The sequence below is a fragment of the Arachis hypogaea genome, chromosome 5 (genome assembly GCF_003086295.3).
Source record: "Arachis hypogaea cultivar Tifrunner chromosome 5, arahy.Tifrunner.gnm2.J5K5, whole genome shotgun sequence".
In the NCBI taxonomy this organism is placed as follows: domain Eukaryota; kingdom Viridiplantae; phylum Streptophyta; class Magnoliopsida; order Fabales; family Fabaceae; genus Arachis; species Arachis hypogaea.
In genome coordinates this window covers 34296213-34318473 of record NC_092040.1, presented here as the reverse complement: position 1 = coordinate 34318473, position 22261 = coordinate 34296213, and the positions used below count along the sequence as shown (strand labels likewise).

The 22261-nt window shown below is 33.5% G+C and overlaps 4 protein-coding genes across 6 annotated transcripts; 2 read left to right on the top strand and 2 right to left on the bottom strand.

The window, feature by feature from the left end:
• Window positions 1-250: 250 nt before the first annotated feature.
• On the bottom strand, window positions 251-2157 carry LOC112799647 (uncharacterized). 2 transcript variants are annotated; one of them, XM_025841712.2, is made up of 7 exons: window positions 1855-2157; window positions 1632-1764; window positions 1402-1448; window positions 1245-1293; window positions 1066-1163; window positions 634-772; window positions 251-542 (listed from the first exon to the last, which is right to left on the bottom strand). In XM_025841712.2, the coding sequence occupies exons 2-7, from the start codon at window positions 1698-1700 to the stop codon at window positions 498-500; spliced, it is 447 nt and encodes a 148-aa protein (XP_025697497.1). In that variant the 5' UTR covers window positions 1701-1764; window positions 1855-2157; the 3' UTR covers window positions 251-497. The 2 variants fall into 2 exon arrangements, with proteins under 2 accessions (XP_025697497.1, XP_025697498.1); XM_025841713.2 differs by having other exon boundaries at window positions 1632-2157.
• Window positions 2158-2942: 785 nt separating this feature from the next.
• Window positions 2943-3842, bottom strand: LOC112803423 (protein FAR1-RELATED SEQUENCE 5-like). Its single transcript, XM_025846919.1, has one exon. The coding sequence runs from the start codon at window positions 3840-3842 to the stop codon at window positions 2943-2945; it is 900 nt and encodes a 299-aa protein (XP_025702704.1).
• Window positions 3843-6861: 3019 nt separating this feature from the next.
• Window positions 6862-10854, top strand: LOC112801166 (ribose-phosphate pyrophosphokinase 4). Of its 2 annotated transcripts, XM_025843744.3 has the most exons (8): window positions 6862-7381; window positions 8054-8369; window positions 8471-8566; window positions 8855-8923; window positions 9031-9159; window positions 9285-9384; window positions 10033-10121; window positions 10520-10854. In XM_025843744.3, the coding sequence occupies exons 1-8, from the start codon at window positions 6987-6989 to the stop codon at window positions 10733-10735; spliced, it is 1410 nt and encodes a 469-aa protein (XP_025699529.1). In that variant the 5' UTR covers window positions 6862-6986; the 3' UTR covers window positions 10736-10854. The 2 variants fall into 2 exon arrangements, with proteins under 2 accessions (XP_025699529.1, XP_025699530.1); XM_025843745.3 differs by lacking the exon at window positions 10520-10854 and having other exon boundaries at window positions 10033-10506.
• Window positions 10855-19705: 8851 nt separating this feature from the next.
• Window positions 19706-22047, top strand: LOC112801165 (peroxidase C1C). The gene is made up of 2 exons (XM_025843742.3): window positions 19706-20592; window positions 21125-22047. Exons 1-2 carry the CDS (start codon window positions 20104-20106, stop codon window positions 21899-21901), a joined length of 1266 nt encoding a protein of 421 aa, XP_025699527.1. The 5' UTR covers window positions 19706-20103; the 3' UTR covers window positions 21902-22047.
• The last annotated feature ends 214 nt before the right edge of the window (window positions 22048-22261 follow it).

The following is a 22261-nucleotide window of genomic DNA, read 5'->3' as shown; positions in this document are numbered from 1 at the left end:
TGCCTCGAATCCTGTAATTGACACTGAGCGTATTCCTTGATATTTGATTAATCTGTATAATAAAACTCAGAAGTGAAAATAGGAGAAGAATAAGAAAATTGAGTGAGAAAAAAATGAAAAATATTTTATTTAATATAACAAACAATATATTTCTTTCATTTCCATCCAATGAGAAATATATGTGGTTTTACTTAAATTACAATTGTATTATTTTATTTAATAAAGATTATTAGGTGAATTTTCACAACAATTATAAATGATATAAATTTGTAGTTTTGAATTAATTTTCTCAACAACGAAATAATTTTAATAATTTACAAATATATATAATTTTGAATAATTACAACTCAATGAAAATTTTGGTTGAAACCTTTCATATTGCCTTAAGTTGAAGATTTGTAGCACCTTCAACTTTGCTCATCTGCAACTACTTAAAGCTAAAGAAGAGAAGAACAAAAAATATGTCCTCTGTCTCAAAGTCTCACTTGTCCAAACCATTAATCCATGTAAAATTTTGCCGTCTCATTTAGTCCTTCGGTATCCTATAAACAACAATAGCTTAGTGAACTTGAGTTTGACATCATCTGAGGGAGAAAGAAACTCTTTTCGAATGTTTGACATAGAACAACATACCACAATAAAGTCATTTTTCGCACCCAAAACCAGGACATTGACAGGGCAGTTTGGCGCCGAAGGAACCGGAAGTGATGCATTCAGCTTTCTTAAATCAAAGAATGACAATCTCGAACTTTCTTTCATTAGCTCCTGATATCTGAAATGCAAACACAAACCAAGCTAAAGGCATGATAGTGATACTCAATATGAATAGACCATTTGATATTTCACAGAAAAATACATACTCTTGTTAAGGGGGTTTATAAGTTTAGTTTCTAGACTTATCTATTTGAATTAAACCAAATAAAGTCATAGCTATGGTAGACTAGTGTGCTTTACTTCTTTAAAAAATCATGGATTCTGTAATTCCATGGTTCCATACAACATAACTTAAGTTTTTATCTATGTTCTTCTGATATCGAATTTCAATTGACATGATCATAAACAAACCTTTTAACAATATGATCCTCCATTGTGGCTGAGAAAAATGTCTCTCTACAAAGAGGAAGAGATGTTTGAAAAGCTATTACTGCCAAGCTGCATGTCACCTGCGACCAGGTCAATGGATATATACATATAAGAAGGTAATATAGAAGAATCACATTCTTGAGAAAGTCTGTTCAAAATACCTTGAAGGCAGCAATTGGCTTGGTAAAGAGATATCGCCAGACAAGACCACTAACAAAAATAAAAAAGAATTCTCAACAAGTGAAATCACAATTGAGTTAGGCTACAATCACTTTATTCAAAAGTAATGGTAACACACTAGTGATCTTAGTTACTAACCTGTTACCAGAAGGAGGCACAGAGCAGACAAGGATAGCTCCTCTAAGCTTTGGATTTGTATTTTGTATTAGTAAAATCAAACTCAATCAGATGAAAATCTTCAAGGAAAGTAGGTATCTGAGACTAAAATGATATATATGATATTCATATGATGGGAGAATTAGTAATATACTGGTACCTTAATTAACTATAAAAACATGTAGCAGAATCATAAGGAAATTGGAAAGTACCTTCAGGGTTGTTGCTTCCCAAAGAGGAGATATAATACTGAATGATAAGTACTCCAAATGAATGTGCATTCAAGATAGGTGGTGACTGAACCTTATGATGGACGAAATTTGCAATATCTCTTACATGCGTCTACTGCAGAATCAAGTGCATGCAGGAAATTAAAGACAATAATTATTCAACAATTATTGTTATAAACAAATACCTAGAAGATAGAAGCTAGACCAAAGCAGATTCTTATCAAGAGGGAGAGCAGCGCTGATCGGTGGAACAAAGATGGCGCTGGCAACGGTGGAACAGAGCTTCGCGACGGAGGCAGGAGGCTCACCCGGCTACTGTGCTTCCACTGCAGAATTGTTAGCTGCACGAGCAGGAGTGAGGGAGTGAGCTTCGAAGGTCCAACTTGCGATGCGGTAGGAGAAGTCCGGAGGCTGAACGGAAGTGAGGGAGTGAGTGAGCTGGCGTTGAGAGGAACGATGAGCTCGAAGCTGATGGGAGGGAGGGAGTGTATGCTGCTGCTGTTGCGCCGTTGTAGTAAGTTAGGGTTGCTGCGTTGGTAATGGTTAGGGTATTAGTGGATCAGCACACAAAACGGCAGCGCTTTTGGTCAAATTCAAAAACCCAGTCTGGTCCCGATTCGGTTCGACCTATCGGTTTTTGGCCGATTTAATGGTTCAATTCCGATTTTCTATTTTTGTGGTTTTAATATATAACCGAATCGTAATTTATATCAATTCACGGTTCGACCGATTTGTCGATGCCAATGGATTCAATAAAATTTTTATTAACAATAATCCATATAAATTAATAACTCTATGAATTAAATAAATCATTAATTTGTTTATTGTCTAACCAAGATTTATTTGACAATCATTTCAACTAAAAATATAAGTACGAATATTGGAAGAATATAGAAAATTTTATTAATATAGTAAAAAAAATTAAACACGAATATGTAAGTGATTCTCTACGCAAAAATATTAAGTTCAGGAAGGTTGCTAATTATCACTATCTAAACCAGGAGTCGGTTTGGTATACATGTTGCCGTTATCTGAACCATTAGCTTCATCTTCCATAACGTTGTTGTCAATGTTCTTTTGCCAACGACATGTTGTCTTCGTATGTCCTTCCATTTGACAAACACTACAACGTTGCCACTTCTTCTTAGATGATTGTCTTGAGCCTATATCGGTTTGATGTACATACGAATTCCTACTTTTAGCTACACCTGACTGAGGTTGCGTAGTGCCTTCGTCTGCAGTCTTGTAAGACGAATACAACCCCATAATAATGTCACGTGTCTCTTAAAATCTCTATGGGACTTTAGCAGCAACAACAGCCAATTGTTTAGAAAATTTCATCAAGTCACTTTGACGACTAATAACAACAGCATCCCTGGTGAACCCACTTGCATCATTGAATGCTGATTTCACTGTCTTTGTCCATCTATCCAACACTATTGATGGGGGGATCACACAAATGTCTTTGTCAATCAGAACTTTCATAATATGTTCACAAGGAATTCCAAATGACTCCATTCTTAAACAAGAACACATGATCATTTCTTCTTGACAAAATTCAACAGTCCACAGAAAATCGGGCCTCCCATGCTTACACACAATGTACTTTGAGAAATCATTGTTATTCTCTATGTTTAGCACCCGCATTGATCCAGCTCTAGAAAGAAATGACAGAAATAATAGAAATATCTCATGAGTGTATACCTCAGCAACAAATCTCTCTAGCAGCTCTATACAAGTCTGCATGATGGGCACCCTACGTGTAGATTCATAATCAGTATTAAATTCTTTAAAGCGCAAGTGTGCAACACACCTTTGAAAATGCTCTACAAAACTTGTCAAATCGTACTGCAACCCCACATACCTTATCACAACTGAGTGTAAACCTTCACATCTTGAGGTAGTTCTAAAGCCAGCAAAAAACTTACCTCTTATATATGCAGTAGCCCACATATGCTTCTCTTCATACATGTTATTCACCCAACGCTTATCCTCAAGGCCAAATTCTTCAATAAGTTGAACCCACTTACGCTTAAACACGGGAATCTCATAGTCTCCCAACATGATTTTTCTGAATTTAGATGTAAACGATGGATTTTCAACATTGCTAGTCGTATTTCGAATAAGGTGCCAAGCACATAATCTATGTCTGACTTCGAAAAATACATCTCTTACTGCATTCCTAATCGCCATGGCCCATCAGTTATTATTGAGGTCGGGGTCTTACCCTTCGTGGCAAACATGAGCTGACACAGGAGCCAAATATATGTATCAGTAGTTTCATCCACAATTAACGCAGCAGCAAAAATAATTGTTTGGTTGTGGTGGTTAACCCTGCTGAATATGACTAATGGACAACTATACTTGTTCTTCTTGTATGTAGCATCAAAAGCAATGACATCTCTGAAGAGTTGGTAGTCTAGTTGGCTAATCCCATCAGACTAGAACAAGTTACGTAACAAACCTCTTGAATCATGACACGCCTTGAAATATAACTGTGGATCCTTCAACCGCATATTCTCCAACTTCTTCAACATTCGTGCTACATCACCAGGAACTTGATGCCTTTGCCTAGCAATCTCATTATACATATCTCTGGGACCATAGCTGACAAATTTATACCCGCCTGCTTAACTAGCTAGAAGACCAAATATCTGTGAAGTGCTAATCCGGGACTTTAGCATGTTCATCATTTGCATAATATATGTCTCTATCATTTTTCTATGGGCAGGCAACATAGCACTAAATTGTGTATCCAATAGATCATGGTTGTGTTCATCAAAGAAATAAAAGATATGCCACATTCTAGTTTTAGGTACAAATTTAACATCCATTCGGGTTTCACACCCAGTTCTTGTTTCAAATTTAGGTTCTTTCTTCCTTTTTTCTATCGTGTAATATTTCTCCTCCTTGAATCCTTGCCTATGACATACAAACTTTTGTCTGTAAATCTCGCCAATACTATTCTTAAAAGTCTTACTCTTCCTTGCACTAAACTCCTTCGACTTTGAGTACTTCAGATAAAAATCAAATGCAAGCTGCAAAGTAGAAAAGTGATATTTACCAATTTCCTCCGCACAATTTTCATTGAAATTCAAAGTTGTAATGTCTTGCACGGAGTCAACCACATAAGCAGCTTCAAAAGTATCTTCTGACAGATTAGATTCAGAAAAATACGCTCCCTTAATAAATTCATCTCTGAAATCTTATTCGAATTCATTCTGTTCATCTATCATATCTTGGTCACAAACTAGCTCTTCTTGTTGGTTAATGTCATCGTCCTCCTGGTATTGCTCATCCATCTCAGTGTCCGTAAATATATCTGACATCTTAAAGATATCCAATGAAAAAAAAAATTCAGTACATTCCGTCTTATAACATTACAAAAAATAAATAGCTTCTAATATTGCTACTTTGCTAGCTAATTAATAATAAAAAATAATAAAATTTATTTACATTTTAGTATTTTTCAATGTCTGTGAATTATTAAAAGATAAAAAAAATTTTCATTACACAATCAATTTCACAAATAAAGTATCGAAACAAAGAATTGCAAAATTAGAGATTCTATTCACTAAACTTGATTTTGTAATCAAAACAGTGGATTGTTTTCTAAACACTATAATGAAAAAGTTGATTGGACCTTTGATGATTGTTGCAACTGTGATTATCAATTAGTAATGAACAAATATTAGATATTAAATAGATAGATAAAGAATGAAGAAAAATTGGATATTAAATAGATGGATATCCGAAAGAAAAACAATGAAATTTTTTATAATCAAAGAGATTGATATACGATTCCAATTGTGGAATTGAATAATTGGTGATAGATTATTCACCAATTTATAATCTTAATATCAAAGAAAAGATAAGATTAGAGTATCTAAATCAAAATAAAAACTTAAAAGTTGAAGATAAAATTTGAAAGATAAGATAGATGAATAATAAGATAATAATTTAAAAAAACGATAAGAAAAATGAGAACGGCGCGTATTGCATAATTCAATCGATTGGGTAACACAACAAATCGATTGAATAAGGCAAATCCATATTGCTTTGAAGACTTCAATCGATTGGGCAACACAACCAATCGATTGAATTGTGAGACCTCAAGTTGCTTCGAAGCTTTCAATCAATTGTTAATATGACCAATTGATTGATTTTTGCGAAAATCATACTGCCTTACAATTTCAATCGATTGTTTTGTGATAACCTGAAGCTCAATCCAATCGATTGAGTTATGAGAAACCTGAAATTCAATCGATCGATTCTCTTTGAAACACGATTTCACAATGCTCGAGGGATGTAATGGATCAAAAGATAAACTTTTAATTGATTAGGATTGCCAAAAGTTATTATGATCAATCGAAAATCTAATTCGTTATTATTTTTGTTTGTGATTGTTAATAAACATAATAGATGAATGATAAAATAATAATTTATAAAATAAAAAATAATTTTTATAATTAAATAAAATATATGAAATTAATTTATAATTAAATTAAATAAAAACTATTTAATAATTATTAAAAATTTAAAAAATATATTTTATTATAGGATTATTTAATGGTCAAAATTGTGGACAATCTAATTCTTTGTTAGGGGGTGTCCGCGAATCGAATCGGATCAGATATGGCCGAAAATTCGATCCAATCCGCACAATTTTCATCGGATCGGATCGGATATGATATCCGCACTTTTTAGTGCCAGATCCGATCCGATCCGATTCGCAAATGTGCGAATCGGATTGGATCGGATATCGGATATATCCGCATAATTAAACCTTCTCTTTTTAATCATATTTCTATGTAAAAAAATTTAATAAAAATATTTCTTTTATATTTTAAACTTATTTATTCTTAAAATATTTTTAATCAAACTCTTTCTAAATAATAAAAGTAAAATAATACCATATATGAATAATAATTACTAACTAAAATATACAAACAAGTAAATATAATACTAAACATATATATTTATTTATTTTTAATTATTATTGTGCGGATCTACGGATCCGCGGATCAGATACGCGGATGTAGAACAGATATTTGCAATCCGATCTACAAAGGGTATAGGATCCGATCCGGTCAATTTACGAATCGAATCTTATCCGTAATTTTCGAATCGGATGCGGATATTTACCACGGATCGGCGGATACAATCCGATCGATAGACACCCCTTTTCTTTGTCACCTAACATTCCTGGGAATTAATTACTTACTGATTAATAGTATTTTTGTTTAGTGCCAAACTCAAACTCCAACTGGCACCTGCCACCAAATAGTGTGTGACTCTAACAAATAGTGTCGGCGATGCAACCGGGGACTGCTGAGAATGGAGGCGCCACCCAGTTTCTTCTTGTCCCAAAACAGATCCCTCACTCTCAAACCCTCCTCTCCCCTTCACCCCCACTTCCTCCTTCCCAATTCCAATAACAACAACAACAAAAACCGCTTCTCTTCCACGTGCGAGATCAAGAGCAACCTCCGCAACTGGTCAATTGAGCACGTGCGGGAAATGAACAAAGACTCTTCCATTCACGGTAACAACAACTCTTCCTCCTCCTCATTTTCTTCTTCGTTGGTCTCTGTCTCCGCTGCTACTTCATCTGAATTCCGCACCAAGAATGCTAAAAAGGTTGTTCTCTTTTTCTGCGACGAGACCAAGTCCCTTGCTCAGAAAATCGCCTCTGAATCTGACACCATCGAACTCCGCACTATCTCTTGGGGGTTTGTTTCATTTTCTCTGTTTCTCTTTTTTTTTTCTTTTCTTCTTGCCCGTGCTATGTCTTGCCAATATGTGTTTTTGACCAATGTGGTAATGTGTATTGGTTTTTCGTTGACTCTGGACTCTCCCAGTTCAATGTCTCTATGATCCTATTAAGTTGAATTGCAGTTTCGTGATGGAATTGATGTAGTGTGTTGTTCAAATTTCGGAACTTGGAAATGCCCATTAAGAGAGTAATTAGGAGAAACTACAGGACCAACTTTTAGATAGCCAACATTAGACAATTTTAGAGTTTAGTTTTGTAATATAGGATTTAGGGTTAAGAGTTTATGATTAGGGTATAAAATTTTAATATCAACAAAATAATTTTAAAATAATTAATTGGACTCACAGCGACATTGAAAATGCAGAAATTTCTGTTAACAATGATGAGTTGACGGGTTTAAGGGAGTAGTTCAATTCACCATTGCCAATTTTCTATTCCCTCTTCTATTATAGGCTTAAACTGTAATTTTACTTAAGATGCTAAAATTATGATCTTGATGTGATGCCTGAGGTTACTGAAACTGTTGCTATGTTACATTGGTATTGTTTGTTCTTTTTTTTCCCTACCTTGTTTGCATTTTGAATACATTTTTTGGGTTTCCACTGAAATGCTTTATATTATGCTTCAGAAAGTTTCCTGATGGTTTTCCCAACATATTCATTCCAAATGCTCAAAGTATTCGTGGACAGCATGTAGCTTTTCTGGCATCGTTCAGTTCTCCAGCAGTGATTTTTGAGCAGATACCTGTTATTTATCAATTGCCGAAACTGTTTATTTCCTCGTTTACCCTTGTCCTTCCGTTCTTCCCTACTGGCACTTCTGAAAGAATGGAAGATGAAGGAGATATTGCTACGGCTTTTACTTTGGCTAGGCTTTTGTCAAATATACCGATTTCTAGGGGAGGACCTACTAGTTTGGTGACATTTGATATTCATGCTTTGCAGGTTCATGCCTTATATTGGTAGAATGAATTCCTTTTTATAGTTGTTGCTGGTTGGTTCATATCTTATTTTCCCTTATTGGTTGATGATTTGCTTCAACACAGGAGAGATTCTACTTTGGCGATAACATTCTACCGTGCTTTGAGAGTGGCATACCATTGCTTAAAAGAAGGCTTCAAGATCTCCCTGATTCTGACAATGTACGGATTTATCTTTATTTCTTCTCCTTTGTGAAAACTTGTGTTCTTTTTGTATATACTGTTCTGGCTTTTCCCCTTTGAGTGATAGAAACTGCAGATCTTGTGCACTTGCAAGTAATCAACCTATCATTTTGAAACTTGCTTCTCATATTTTACCATCAAGTCTTCTCCATATTATTCTGAAAAGAAACATGCTTATATTTCATTTGATGTTAACTGAAAAAGTGAATGAGTAATTGCTTTCATACTATCTTCTTCATTGACAAGTTGGGAATTCATGTATCACAGATATCAATTGCTTTTCCTGATGATGGTGCTTGGAAACGATTTCATAAGCAACTCCAGCATTTTCCAACGGTATTGCTCTAATAATTTTCTCTAACTTAGCAAATGTCATGTGTATCAATCTGGTGCCACATTCAGCATTGCTTCCATCTGTTACCACTTACACAATGCATATGCAGATAGTTTGTGCAAAAGTTAGGGAAGGAGATCAACGAATTGTTCGTATTAAGGAGGGAGATCCGAGTGCTCGGCATGTTGTGATTGTTGATGATTTGGTTCAATCGGGTGGAACTCTAGTAGAATGTCAGGTACAGACATTTATGTAAGAGGATTCATACCTAACATACTACACAAAATCAAAGTCTTATATTATTTATTGTAAGAAAGCTTCTCTATGTTTTATTTCATAACTTGTAAGTTTTTCATCTTTCAGAAAGTTTTGGCAGCTCATGGAGCGGAAAAGATTAGTGCTTATGTAACTCATGGCATTTTTCCAAATAAATCATGGGCACGCTTTGAACATGACAATGGAGGTAGTGCTTCATTTGCATTGCTTTTTTTCATAGATCCATGTTCATTGCCTCTCCTTTGTCACAGAGGAACATAAATTCATATGAAATATTCATGAACTTGTTAATCCATTTCCCTTTATTTATTTGATTTAGTTGAATTTTTCTTGAAAATTTACTGGGTATTATATGGCATTATACTCCATGAACATTCTTTAGTCATGTCACACTTCTCTTCAAGATCCCATCGACTTGAAAAAGTTCAGACATCCAGTCACTTTTCACTTGGTTCATTGACCATATTTCAGCATGAGTTTCTTGTCATTGTGTAGTTTTTTCATTTTGAAGTATCAATATATTTACAGCAGATTTTACATTACATTTGTAAACTCGTGTGTTTTTAAATCTTTCACTAACACATCTAGGTGAACTGTGGTTTAAGTTTGAATACTATTGTGTGTTAAAATGAGGATTTCATTTATAAGTAGTGATAAAAATGACTCATGTTTTATGTACTCAATTGAAACTTTGTCATTTTTAACACTATAGGGTGGAAGTGGAACCTCACTCTCTATCCTATGATAATAATATAATGAGTTCCAAATGAGTACTAAGAAAAACTCACAAGGGCAATCTAATGTTTACTTATATGTCTTACCTCTAACACTTCAGGGCATCCAGAGAGTGCATTCACCTACTTCTGGATCACAGATTCATGCCCATTGACAGTGAAGGAGGTGACGAACAAGCCGCCATTTGAGGTTCTCAGCCTTGCAAGCTCTATATCAGCCAGTCTCCAAATCTGAAAAAGGAACACAATGTTATTATTATTAATTTCATCCTCAAAATAAATAAGGACAAAAGAAGTAGAAAATCCTCTTCATAGAGATAGAGCTCTTTTAGCATGCGGCTTATACTAGCAGCTTTCAAAGGGGTAAAAAAAAGAAAAATGAAGCTTTGCCAAGGCCAACATCTACCTTGATTTGCTTTCATGCAGCTTAATGATTGTTAATAGAAAATAGTTTATTAAACACAATCATGTACGGATGTACCTTTTTTTCTTGGCCTTTTGGATTTTGGTAGTTTAAATCTTTAGTGTGTTCTTTGTGTGTAAATGTACAAGAATAATGAATGCTGATTTGTGCACCTCTGGTTCCAGCCTGAGAAGATTGAAGTAATGATTGAGGATCCACAATCTCAACTCTCAAGCGCCAAAAACCAGAAAAAGATTGATGCAGTTACTAGAATCATACAGGTTAAATTCGAAATGGAGATGGTATACGGTTATGAAGGGAAGAAACATCTTCATGTGAGAATTTCAGGCAATAAAGTATCCAAAACTATGACCTTCCCATGTGCTGGCAAAGCTTCATAGCAGTTTCTTAAAAACATCACACATTCTTCGTCTCCCCAGTTATGACATACATGCTGAAATGATGACAATATATTAGATTTTGTTATATAAATAAATAAATTTGAATGCTTTAAATTGTAGCTACAATGCTAATAACCTAACCTTGAGCAAAATGGCATCGCCTTTTGGAACACTTTTAAACATGTTTCCTCCAATATGCTCTAACCCTTTATGCAAAATAGTTCTCTCTAAATTAATGATTTTCAAATATGTACATATATATGTTTTTTCTAATTATGATAAAATTATATTTTAGAAATTATCACATTATTTATTTTCTGATTCTAAAATTATTTTTCACTTTTTCAGATGTTACAAATATACAGATTAAATCTTGTTGATCATTCAAAGTGATCAAATTCTACCTATAGGCTGCATTTGTTTACGGGACATTAAGATACTAAATTAGTGTATTTTGTGTCTATCCTAATAGGAAGGACACAGAGACATTTACAAAGGACATAACTTATTTTTTATTTTTTTATTATTCTTGTAAATCTTTTATAATTATATTTTTTATTATTATATATTTTTTTTAATTTTTTAAATGAAAAAATAAAAATAAATTAAATTTTTATAATTTATTCTAATTTATTACCAAACAAAATATAAAAACATAAAATTTTGTATCTCCATCTTCTATGTTTTGTTTTCAATATTTTATCTTATTATACTCTCAAAAATAAATACAGCCTATAATCCCAAAAATAAACATAAATAATAATATAGATTGATAGTTGTGTGCTAAGAAGCTTAAGAGTTAAGATACAATACAATAAAATTTAAAACCTTAAAAAAATAAATGATAAAAAATTCGTCTTCAAAAGATTATGGATTCTTTACATTAGTTCCTAAATTTTTTTTAATTAAATTTATCTTTAAAAAATTTTAAGTCAGTCTTACTTTTTCCGTCGCTCCCAGTGACGGTGCTAAAGGCGCTGTTCTTTTCATGAGCTAGCTCAACAAATACGTAAACTTGACCTACCCAGTCTCACTCACCCCAAAAATTTCACCCATTAGTCATCTTCTCCCTTGTTGAATCTGTTCCTCATTACTGAAACTCCGTAGCCACTAACTCTTGCCTGAGTAGCCATGGATGTCTCTCTAGCTGCCAATGTCATAATGGTGTAGTGATGCTTTGCTCTGCTCTTATCGTGCGTCTCTCACTATTATCATTCCTCTTTCTATTTTTCTTTACCTACAATGACATTTAACTTCTAGTCCCTTTTCCTCACCCTCCTTCTTCTTCCATTGTTTCTTTCTTTCTTTTTTTAAGGCTGTGGTGTTTCTGGTTAATTTCGTCAGAGAGATCAAAGTCCTCTAAAAAACATAAAAATATATACAAAAATGGCACCTTTGTTCAGCTGGGTGCAAAAGAGAGCCACCGTAGAACACCGGTGGTGGTCAAGATGGAAAACCCAAATTGGTGCATGGGAGAGCTCGAGGGTCCTTCCGATGAAGACTTGCTCATTGGTGGTGGTGGTAATCGTGAACATTCAAGTCGCGTATGGGAGAAAAGAAGAGGCAAAAACGCAAAATAACTCACATGGGTTCTTCTCCTTAAAGCACACAAAGCTGTCGGTGGTACGGCCTGGTTTCCGCGTGGCGTGGCCTCTGAAGAACAGACGAGGACGAGATCCCAACAGTGAAGAGCAGATTCTACTCATGAAAGAGGGAGAAAAACCAAGGCTATAAGGAAAAAACAACACTCCACCACTCTTAAGTTCATGAACATGAAAAAAGTACAGCATAAACAAACCATAAAAGAGTCCCCTTACCCGAGAGCGAGAGGAAAAAAAGGGTTTTATTTTTTTCAGTTTTATTTTTTAATTTTTAATTTAATTTAAAAATTTTAAAAATTAATTTAGAGATCACATAATTTTTTAAAAATTAATTTAATTATTTACTCAAATTTAAAAAGAGCTGTCCAGAAGAAAAGAATAAATATACAAATAAATCATTTACAATTATAAAAGTAAAAATAATTATAAAATATTTTAATTTAAACTTAATTTTTTATTTTTTATTTTATTAATATAATAATATGTATATTTATAATTTTATGTTGGATTTTTTTAATATTTTATTAATTTTAATTTAAATTTTAATTTGATTTTTATTTTTTATTTTATTAATATGTATGAAATTTGGAATGACTGAATTTTGTATTTGTTTTAAAAAAAATTGATATTTCTGCGGATAGGGTTTATAATTTTAGAGTGCTGATAGAGTTAGGGTTGAGAGATTCTCAATTCATGGATAAGATAGAATAAAATTTTAATGAAATTCCCAACCTCAAATAGAATTATATTAGGGTTCAAACTCCTACCCTACTCATTGTCAACCCTAATTTTCAAAAATAGTTGTGGCTTAATTTTTGTTTTGTCTTTGGCCTATGGCCCTTTTAATTGAAAAAAAACTTCAAGAATTTATGTTTCCACTATATCAAATGTGTGTTGTTTTTTACTACCATCTATATTGTAATAGCATAGTCTTGCTCATATAACTCCTTAAAAATAATGTGTCATCTCATGTCTAATAAAATTTTAAGATCTATTAATAATGAATTTTTTAATGACATTTTTGGTCAAAGTGCAAAAGAATTAGTACTATCTTTTAATAATAGTTCATCTTTTTCTTATTCTTCTGCATAATGACCACTTATTTCACTCTATTTCACTAAATAACGTTCTCATTCATATATTTCTGTCAAAAACATATATCTATGTAGTGTGTGAAAGAATCTAGCAGCAGAAATAATACAAAAATAATATAAAAATATTCACAATATGATATGACAATAATTTCAAATAAATAAATATAGCAAGTAAATTAATAATAAGAACACACCAAAATTTTAATATAAATTTTTTTTAATATGAGAAATAAAAATCACGAATCGTCTAGACTAATAAAATAACTTTACTATAATCAAATGAGGTACACAAGAATCTCAAACAAAGCACAAATCGTGCATATAACCAGCCAAAACATCAAAGTACTAAAGCTTACAAATGAGAAGGAAGAAGATGAAAAATTTCCAAAAAAGGAGCTGCTGTTCGAATCTTATTTCTCTTTCTAAAGACCTCAAATCAAAATCTCTATCGTCCAGAATGTAGAATAAGATGAAAAGAATCTGCAGTCCAAATTTCACATTGATCGAATGGTGAACAAATGAGAAGCGTTTATTCAAAGATTGTTACTCTTCATAAAAATGAAAAATATATTTTCTCTCTTGCGAAACTAATTTCTCCCACTGCAAACCTCTAATATACATCTCCACCGTCCAGAAAGGAGAACAATATAAGAGAAAATTGTAGTCCAAATTTTAGGTGGATCTAACGGTGAATGAATGAGAAAATACTATTTAAAATTTACTGCTTTGCATAAAAATAGAAATTCTATTTTCCCTCTTCTCTCTCACTTTGATAGCTATACTCTTACTCTCAAAATAACCCTAAAAAATCTAATTAGGGTTGCGACATAATGGGAGCAAAGAAAAACTCCCAAAAAATTAGGCTTGGGTCTCAGAAAGGAGAGAAAAAAAACCCAACAAATCTTCCCCTTCTCGACTAGGTGGAGGCCCTCATCATTCTGGAGATCAAACAACATGTTTCAAACTTATCTCTTGACATTGCTTTTGTCTGCACCATCATCAGTGTGAAATTTCTCAAGTTTCAACAACTTGGAATCTAACATATTCCGCATCTAGTGATACCTAACATCAATATATTTAGATCTTGCATGAAAAGTAGAATTCTTGGCAAGATGAATAGCACTTTGACTATTACACAACAACACATAACGTTCTTGCTTAAAACTAAGTACGACAAGAAACTTCTTCATCCATAATAACTCTTTACATGCTTTAGTTGCTGCAATAAACTTTACTTCTGTGGTAGAAATTACAACACACTTCTGTAGCCTTGACTACCATGAAATAGCTCCCCCTGCAAATTTGACCAAATAACTTGAAGTAGACTTTCAAGAATCAACATCTCCTGCCATGTCTGGATTAGAGAGAAAACGACTCACAGTACCAACCGCATGAGCAATATCTGGTCTAGTACACACCATAACATACATCAAGCTTCCAACAACTGAGGCGTAAGGAATTTCATTCATTATTTATTTCTCTTCATCAGTGGTTGGACACTGCTTGGTACTCAACTTAAAATGAGAAGCAAAAGAATTGGCAACACATTTGGCATTATTCATGCCAAACCTTTGAAGCACCTTCTTTATGTACTTCTCCTGTGACAAATAAAGCTTCTTGGAATCTCTATAATGAGTAATAAACATGCCTAAAATTTGTTTGGTAAGACACAAGTCCTTTATAGCAAAGAACTTGCTCAACCGTTTCTTCAACTTATTAATCCTCAAAGCATTCTTACCCACAATTAAAATATCATCCACATAAAGAAAAAGAATGATAAAATCACCATCATAAATATTTTACACAAATACACAATGATCTGAAGTTATCTTAAGGTAACCATGCTCTCCCATAATAGATTTAAACTTCTTGTACCAGTGTCTTGGAGCTTGCTTTAACCCATAAAGACTCTTCTTAAACCTGAACATAAAATCTTTCTTTCTTTTAACAACAAAGTCCACTAGTTGCTTCATGTAGATCTCCTTATCTAAATCACCATTAAGAAAAGCTAGCTTTACATCCATTTTCTCAATCTCCAGATCAAGAGAAGCTGCTAATTCGAGCACAGCACGAATAGATGACATCCTCACAACAGGAGAAAAAATCTCCTCATAATCAACACCTTTTCTCTGACTAAAGCCTCTAACAACCAATCTGGCTTTATATCGAGGCTTAGAATTGTGTTCTTCATTCTTGATTTTGAATATCCATTTGTTCTTTAAAACTCGCATACCCTTCGGTAGTTTCACCAACTCATAGGTATTATTCTTAGGCAAGGACTTTATTTCTTCTTGCATAGCTTCAATCTATTGAAATTTGCTTCTATCTTCAACAGTCTCTCCAAAACATTCAAGTTTTCTCCCATCAGTCAACAAAACAAACTCATGTGGAGAATACCTTGACGAAAGCTTCCTCTCTCTTATAGATCTTCTGAGTGCATTTGCAGAAATTTTCAAAGATAGTTGTTCATCTTAATCATCATCACCAACTTTATTAAGGGTTGGATTAACTGTTCCATCTTCACCTGCACCTGTATCATGCTCATTATTTTGAGCTTTAACTCTACCATCTTCTACCATAGGCATAGAGGGAATCTAAGTCAGAAAAATCATCACTAGACTGGGCCATTGGCTTCTCCGTATTATCAATATCCTTCAATGTTTGGTCTTCAACAAAGACAACATCTCTACTACGAATCACCTTCTTGCTAACACGATCATAAAATCTGTAACCAAACTCATCCATGCCATAGGCAATAAAAATACACTGCCTAGTCTTTACATCAAACTTGGATCTCTCATCTTTGGGAATATGAACAAAGGCTTTACATCCAAACACTCTTAAACGATCATAAGAAATATTTTTACTTGGCCATATATTCTTTGACACTTTAAATTGCAAGGAAACACATGGTGTCTGGTTCAAGACATGTGCTCAAAGTTTCACCCCAAAAGGATTTTGCCAATCTAGACTGTCACAATAAGTACCTAACTCTTTCAACCAATGTTCTGTTCATCCTTTCAACCAAGCCATTCAACTTAGGAGTCTTCGGAAGAGTCTTCTGATGTCTTATACTATGCTCTTTACAATAAGCATCAAATGGATCTGAGTACTCACCATCATTGTCAGTATGAATACATTTCAACTTTTTCCCAGTTTCTCTTTTAACAGAAATTTGAAATTGCTTGAACACATTCAAAACTTGATCTTTGGTCTTCAAAGTGTAAACCTATAATTTCCTAGAATGGTCATCAATAAAGCTTACAAAATAGATAGACCCTCCAAGTGTTAGTGTCTTCATCGGCCCACATACATTAGAATTAATGCACCAAGTCAAGTATCTCCGGCTTCTTTAAAGGTGGATGGCTCTTGAAAGAAATCCTATTTTATTTTCCAGCAAAGCAATGGTTGCACTTTTGTAAAGGAATCTTGCAACCAGATAAAAGATTCCTCTTGGATAACATATTCATACCTTTCTCACTCATATGACGTAATCTCTTATACTATAAATCAGTTCCATCAACAAACTCAGCAGCATTAACAACATATTTCACAATCTTTGCATGAGTTAAATAAAGAGTAGAGTGTCGTGTACCTCTAGCAAAAATCATAGAACCTTTGGTGAGCTTCCAACTATCACGAGAGGATGAGCTATCTAAGTCTTCATCATACAACTTACCAACAGAAAGTAAGTTCAACCGAATATTTGGAATATGCTATACATGCTTCAAAGTCAACTTGGTACCATTGGAGGTTTCTAAGCAAATCTGTCCAATACGGGCACATTTTGTAACTCCTTGATGAGCCATTTTCACATCACCAAAATTACCAGAAGTATAAGATGTAAAAAAATCTCTCCTAAATGTAACATGAATAGAAGCACTACTATCAATCAACCAATTAGTGCCATTATCAACAAGGTTAACAGATTCAAACTTCTCAACAAGAAAAAAATCATCATAAGTTACATTAACCTTGTCTTCATTGCTACCATCATCTTTATTTTTGCTCTTGTATTTACTTGCCTTGGATTTCTCCTTCTTTAGCTGCCAACAAAATCTTTTCACATGTCCTTTTTGACCACAATGATGATACTCAATATTTTTATCTAGACTCAAAAATAAGAACATCTGAATGTGTATTCGATGTGTCTTGTAAGTTTCTTCTCATTTCTTCATTCAAAACACTGCTCTTGGCAAGATCCATATAGATTACATCATCAGGAGCAGAATTGGACAATGAAATTCTTAGAATTTTCCACGAGTCTGGTAAGGAGCTAAGAAGTAACAATCATTGAACCTTTTCATCAAACTTGATACCCATGGAAGATAACTGATTCATTATTCATTGAAAGTTATTCAAGTAATCTGTCATTGATGTTCCATCTGTATGTTTCAAAGCCAACAACTGCTTGATCAAAAACATCTTGTTATTCCTAGTTTTTTGAGTATACAACTGTTCAAACTTAATCCAAAGGCTCCGAACATGTGTCTCTCTAATAATATGGTTCAACACATTATCGTTAACCCACTGCCTATATATCCATAAACTTGTCTATGTAACAAAGTCCAATCGTCATCAGATTTATCATTAGACTTTTCTGTACCAAAAACTGGTTGATGAAATTAAAATTCTTGATATAAAGCAGATCTTCTATTTTTTATTTCCACAAATCATAATTAGGACCATTAAGAGTGATCATTCTACTAGTATTAGTATTAGCTTCCATTGTTCACAGAATCACAAGCCCAAAAAAATACCAACAAGCTTTGATGCCAGTATGAAAGAGCCCAGTAGCGGAAACAACACAAATATCCAATACGAGAACAATATAAAAGCACTCACAACATAATATGGCACTAACTATGAACAAGCAAATATAGCAAGTAAAGCAATAACAAGAACACACCAAGATTTTAACATGGAAAACCTCCTCAACGTGAGAGGTAAAAATCATAAGTCATCTAGACCAATGAAATAGTTTCACTATAATCAAATGAGGTACAAGAGAATCTTAAACAAAGCACAAATCGTGCATATAACTAGTCAAAATATCAAAATAACAAAGCTTACAAATGAGAAGGAAGAAGATGAAAAATACCCAAAAAATAGAGCTGTTGTTTGAAGCCTATTTTTTTCTCTGTAGATCTCAAATCTAAATCTCCACCGTACAAAATGAAAAGAATCTGCAGCCCACATTTCACATTGATCCAACGGTGAATGAATGAGAAATTGCTGTTCAAAAATTGATGCTTTGCATGAAAATGAGAAATCTATTTTCTCTCTTGTAAAACCAATTTTTTTTACTGTAGATCTCTAATCAACATCTCCAGAAATAAAAAATGGAGAACAAAATAAGAGGAAAATGTAGTTTAAATTTTAAACCGATCCAACGGTGAATAAATAAAAAACTATTATTTAAAATTTATTGTTTTGTATAAAAACAAAAATTCTGTTTTTTCTTTTCTCTCTCACTTTGATAGCTATAATTTCACTCTCAAAATAATCCCTACAAATCTGATTAGAATTGTGACATAATAAATATAAAGAAACATTCCAAAAAACTAAACTTGAACCTCACAATGAAGAGAAAAAAAAATCCAACAGTGTTGCAATGAAAAAATGTGACGATGTTTATCATTAATTTATGATGTGTGCTTTGGCAGTATTAGTCCGAACGTTAAATGATATTTAACTTATATTTATATTTGGTATATTTTCTTTTTATGGCATACTTTTTTTTTCTCTTCTCTAATTTTTTATTAATCATTCTTAACACTAAATTATAATGTATATAAAAGAAGTTTACAAAAAAGTGATATTTATTTTAAACTCAAGTTAATATTTAAGTGACTATTTATAAGAAATCTCTTTTTATGAATAATAATTAAGATATAGATACCTGTTAAATATAACAGTTTAGTTAAACATATTAAAATATTTGAGGGCTCAATAAAGTTCCAAATAAAAATACAGTCAAAATTTAAGTGTTGTTAATTTTACGTGAAATTAATAATTAAAAATTATTAAATAATTTAATTTATTTAACTAAATTTTTATTTAACATCCCTCATTTATTAAAATTTTCACTTGAAAATATATTCCCTCTTTATATTTATATATTCTTATAAAATTCTAAATGATACTGGAGGGTAGAAATACTTTTAACATACATTATTGTCTCGCTCTCAACCATGGGATAAGAAAAAGGGAAGAGAGGAGGCCCACCGCACATAAACTAAATATCAAAAGTGGAAAAAATGAATTGTAGCCTCAAACTATAATTAGCAGCCTAATTAATTTTCCTCAAATTTATCTATATCCACCATTTTAAGGCTTCTCTCTTATCTGAAAACCCAAACGGAATTTCCCATGGCAATCTCTGAACGCAAAACAAACTAACACAGGTTCATAATAACCAACACAACGGTTTTCAATCTCCATATATAGACAGCAACCTAATAAAACACACCGTCAAACTAAAGCAATGTTCTATTCGCTCTTGCGAACACAACAATTTCCCTTATAGTTACTTGAAGAAAATTAACCATAACAATATTAGAAACTACCAACTCATCATAGTTGTTTTGAGTTAAAACTCTATTGAATTATAAAAAGGCTTCCTCAATTTCTCATACCTCAAACCAATCGAGTTATCATTATTTTGCTTAAAATGAAGTTGCCACGGCCACTGCTGGTGGCGCTTTTGGTGCTGAGCCTGATCGTCGTTCCTTCAAAGGCAGACCTGGATGACTTTTTCAACGGCTTTGGCTTTCACTTCAGACATGGACGACAACAACAACAACAAGAACAACAAGAACAACAGGCTCAAGGAAATGATAATCAAGACCCGCCGGGAGCCCAAGTAAACGAGCCCAGGGGTTCATATATTGCTGGTGCATACGGCATGGGAGGATCGCCGCCGCCACCTCAAGCAGTGATAATTCCTGATTCGGCTGCTCAGCCTGCAGAGCCGGCTGATTTTAAGCCTGCACAGATGGTTATTACTAATAACTTAGGTGGTCTGTCGGTGGGGTTCTACGATAGAAGTTGCCCTAATGCAGAGAAGATTGTGGCTGATTGGTTGGCAGAACTTATAAAGACAAATCCATCTGCACCTGCTAACATTATTCGTCTTGCATTCCATGATTGTGCTGTTGGTGTAAGTCTTTCCAAACTAATATTATTATATTCAAAATTGGAAACTTAGTTGTGTTCGTCTAGGCGTTTTAACTATCAACCTCACAGCTATATATGAATGTTCACCACAAAAACATTTGATTATTCTAATAACGCACTTTGCTAAAAAATTATTTAAAACCTATGTAATTGTATATACATGTAGAGTTTAATTTAGATAAAGAAACATAATTTATCCATTCATTCAATCACCTTTGTTTTATGGATCATATTTTATGTTGATATAAATAGAAGTTAATTTAAAATGAAAATTTAATGCAGTTATTTTCATGTAAAGTTAATAATTATGAATTATTAGATGATTTGATATATTTTATTAAATTATTATGCAACGATTTTTTAACTATTAATATTTGTAAAATAAAATGTGAATTTTTACCTTAATTTAACAAGAACAGAGTTATATGATTAACAAAATTTATCCTTTTTTACCTATAATTGATATGTTACATTTCTCATTTAATAATTATATTTGTGGGCATGATTTTTAATAGGGTTGTGATGCCTCGATCTTGCTAGACTCCATTGGGCAAGGAGATAAAGTGGAGAAGGGTTCAATCTTCAACGGAATGAGCCTCAAAGGTGCCGATCTGATTGACGACCTAAAAATGAGATTGGAGGAAGAGTGTCCACAGACAGTGTCATGTGCAGATGCGATTGCTTTTTCAGCCAACGAGGCGATGGCAATAGCTGGGGGAGTCCGCCAGCGTCCTCTAGGAGGACGCAGGGACGCCCTCAACTCCCTGGCTACCGCGGCAGATCAGAACCTGGCCTCGCCGACTGCCACGATAGACCAGATGTCCGCCATCTTTAGGAGGCTGGGTTTCAATCAAGAGGAAATGGTGGTGCTCTTGGGTGCACACTCCGTTGGTACAGCACACTGTGATCTTTTCATGGATAGGGTTTACAACTTCAGAAACACGCAGAAGCCTGATCCAGTGCTTCCATTGCCATATGTGGAAGATTTGAGGAGACTTTGCGCTAATCCTGGAACACCACAATTCAGGAACCCTAATGTGAACTTTGATGAAACGCCTTATGCATTGGACAACCGCTACTTTAAGAACCTTGTACAGAACAAGGCTTTGTTGCTGTCGGATTCTTCGTTAAAAGATGATCCTAGGACGGGTCCCACCGTGAGACAGATGGCGGAAGATGATACGTTGTTCCCAAAGAGGTTTGCTGAGTTATTCACTAAGATGACTACTTTTAATGTGCTCACTGGTCTTCTTGGAGAAGTTAGGAAGACTTGTAGGTCCACCAATAATTGATTATTACTTTTATAGTATTATATTACTATTATTATTGTTGTTGTAATTATTATTCATATTCTTGTTAAAGTATGTGTGTATGTTAATGATAACTTCTATCAACAGGAAAGAAAAATCGATATATAAAGATGCCTTTTTACTATGAATACTTAACTTCTTATTATTGATTATTATTTGCTTTGTTTGATAACTACTGAATATTGTGGCCTCTGGGTTCTTTTCATTTTGTAATTTTTCAATCAAGCTAAATGTTTATAGCTAACAACTTTTTAATGGAATTGTTTGAGAAAAGATGAATGTTACCACTTGCACACATTTTTTGGCAAATACACTCGCCATTTTAAGTAATAAAGTGAAAAA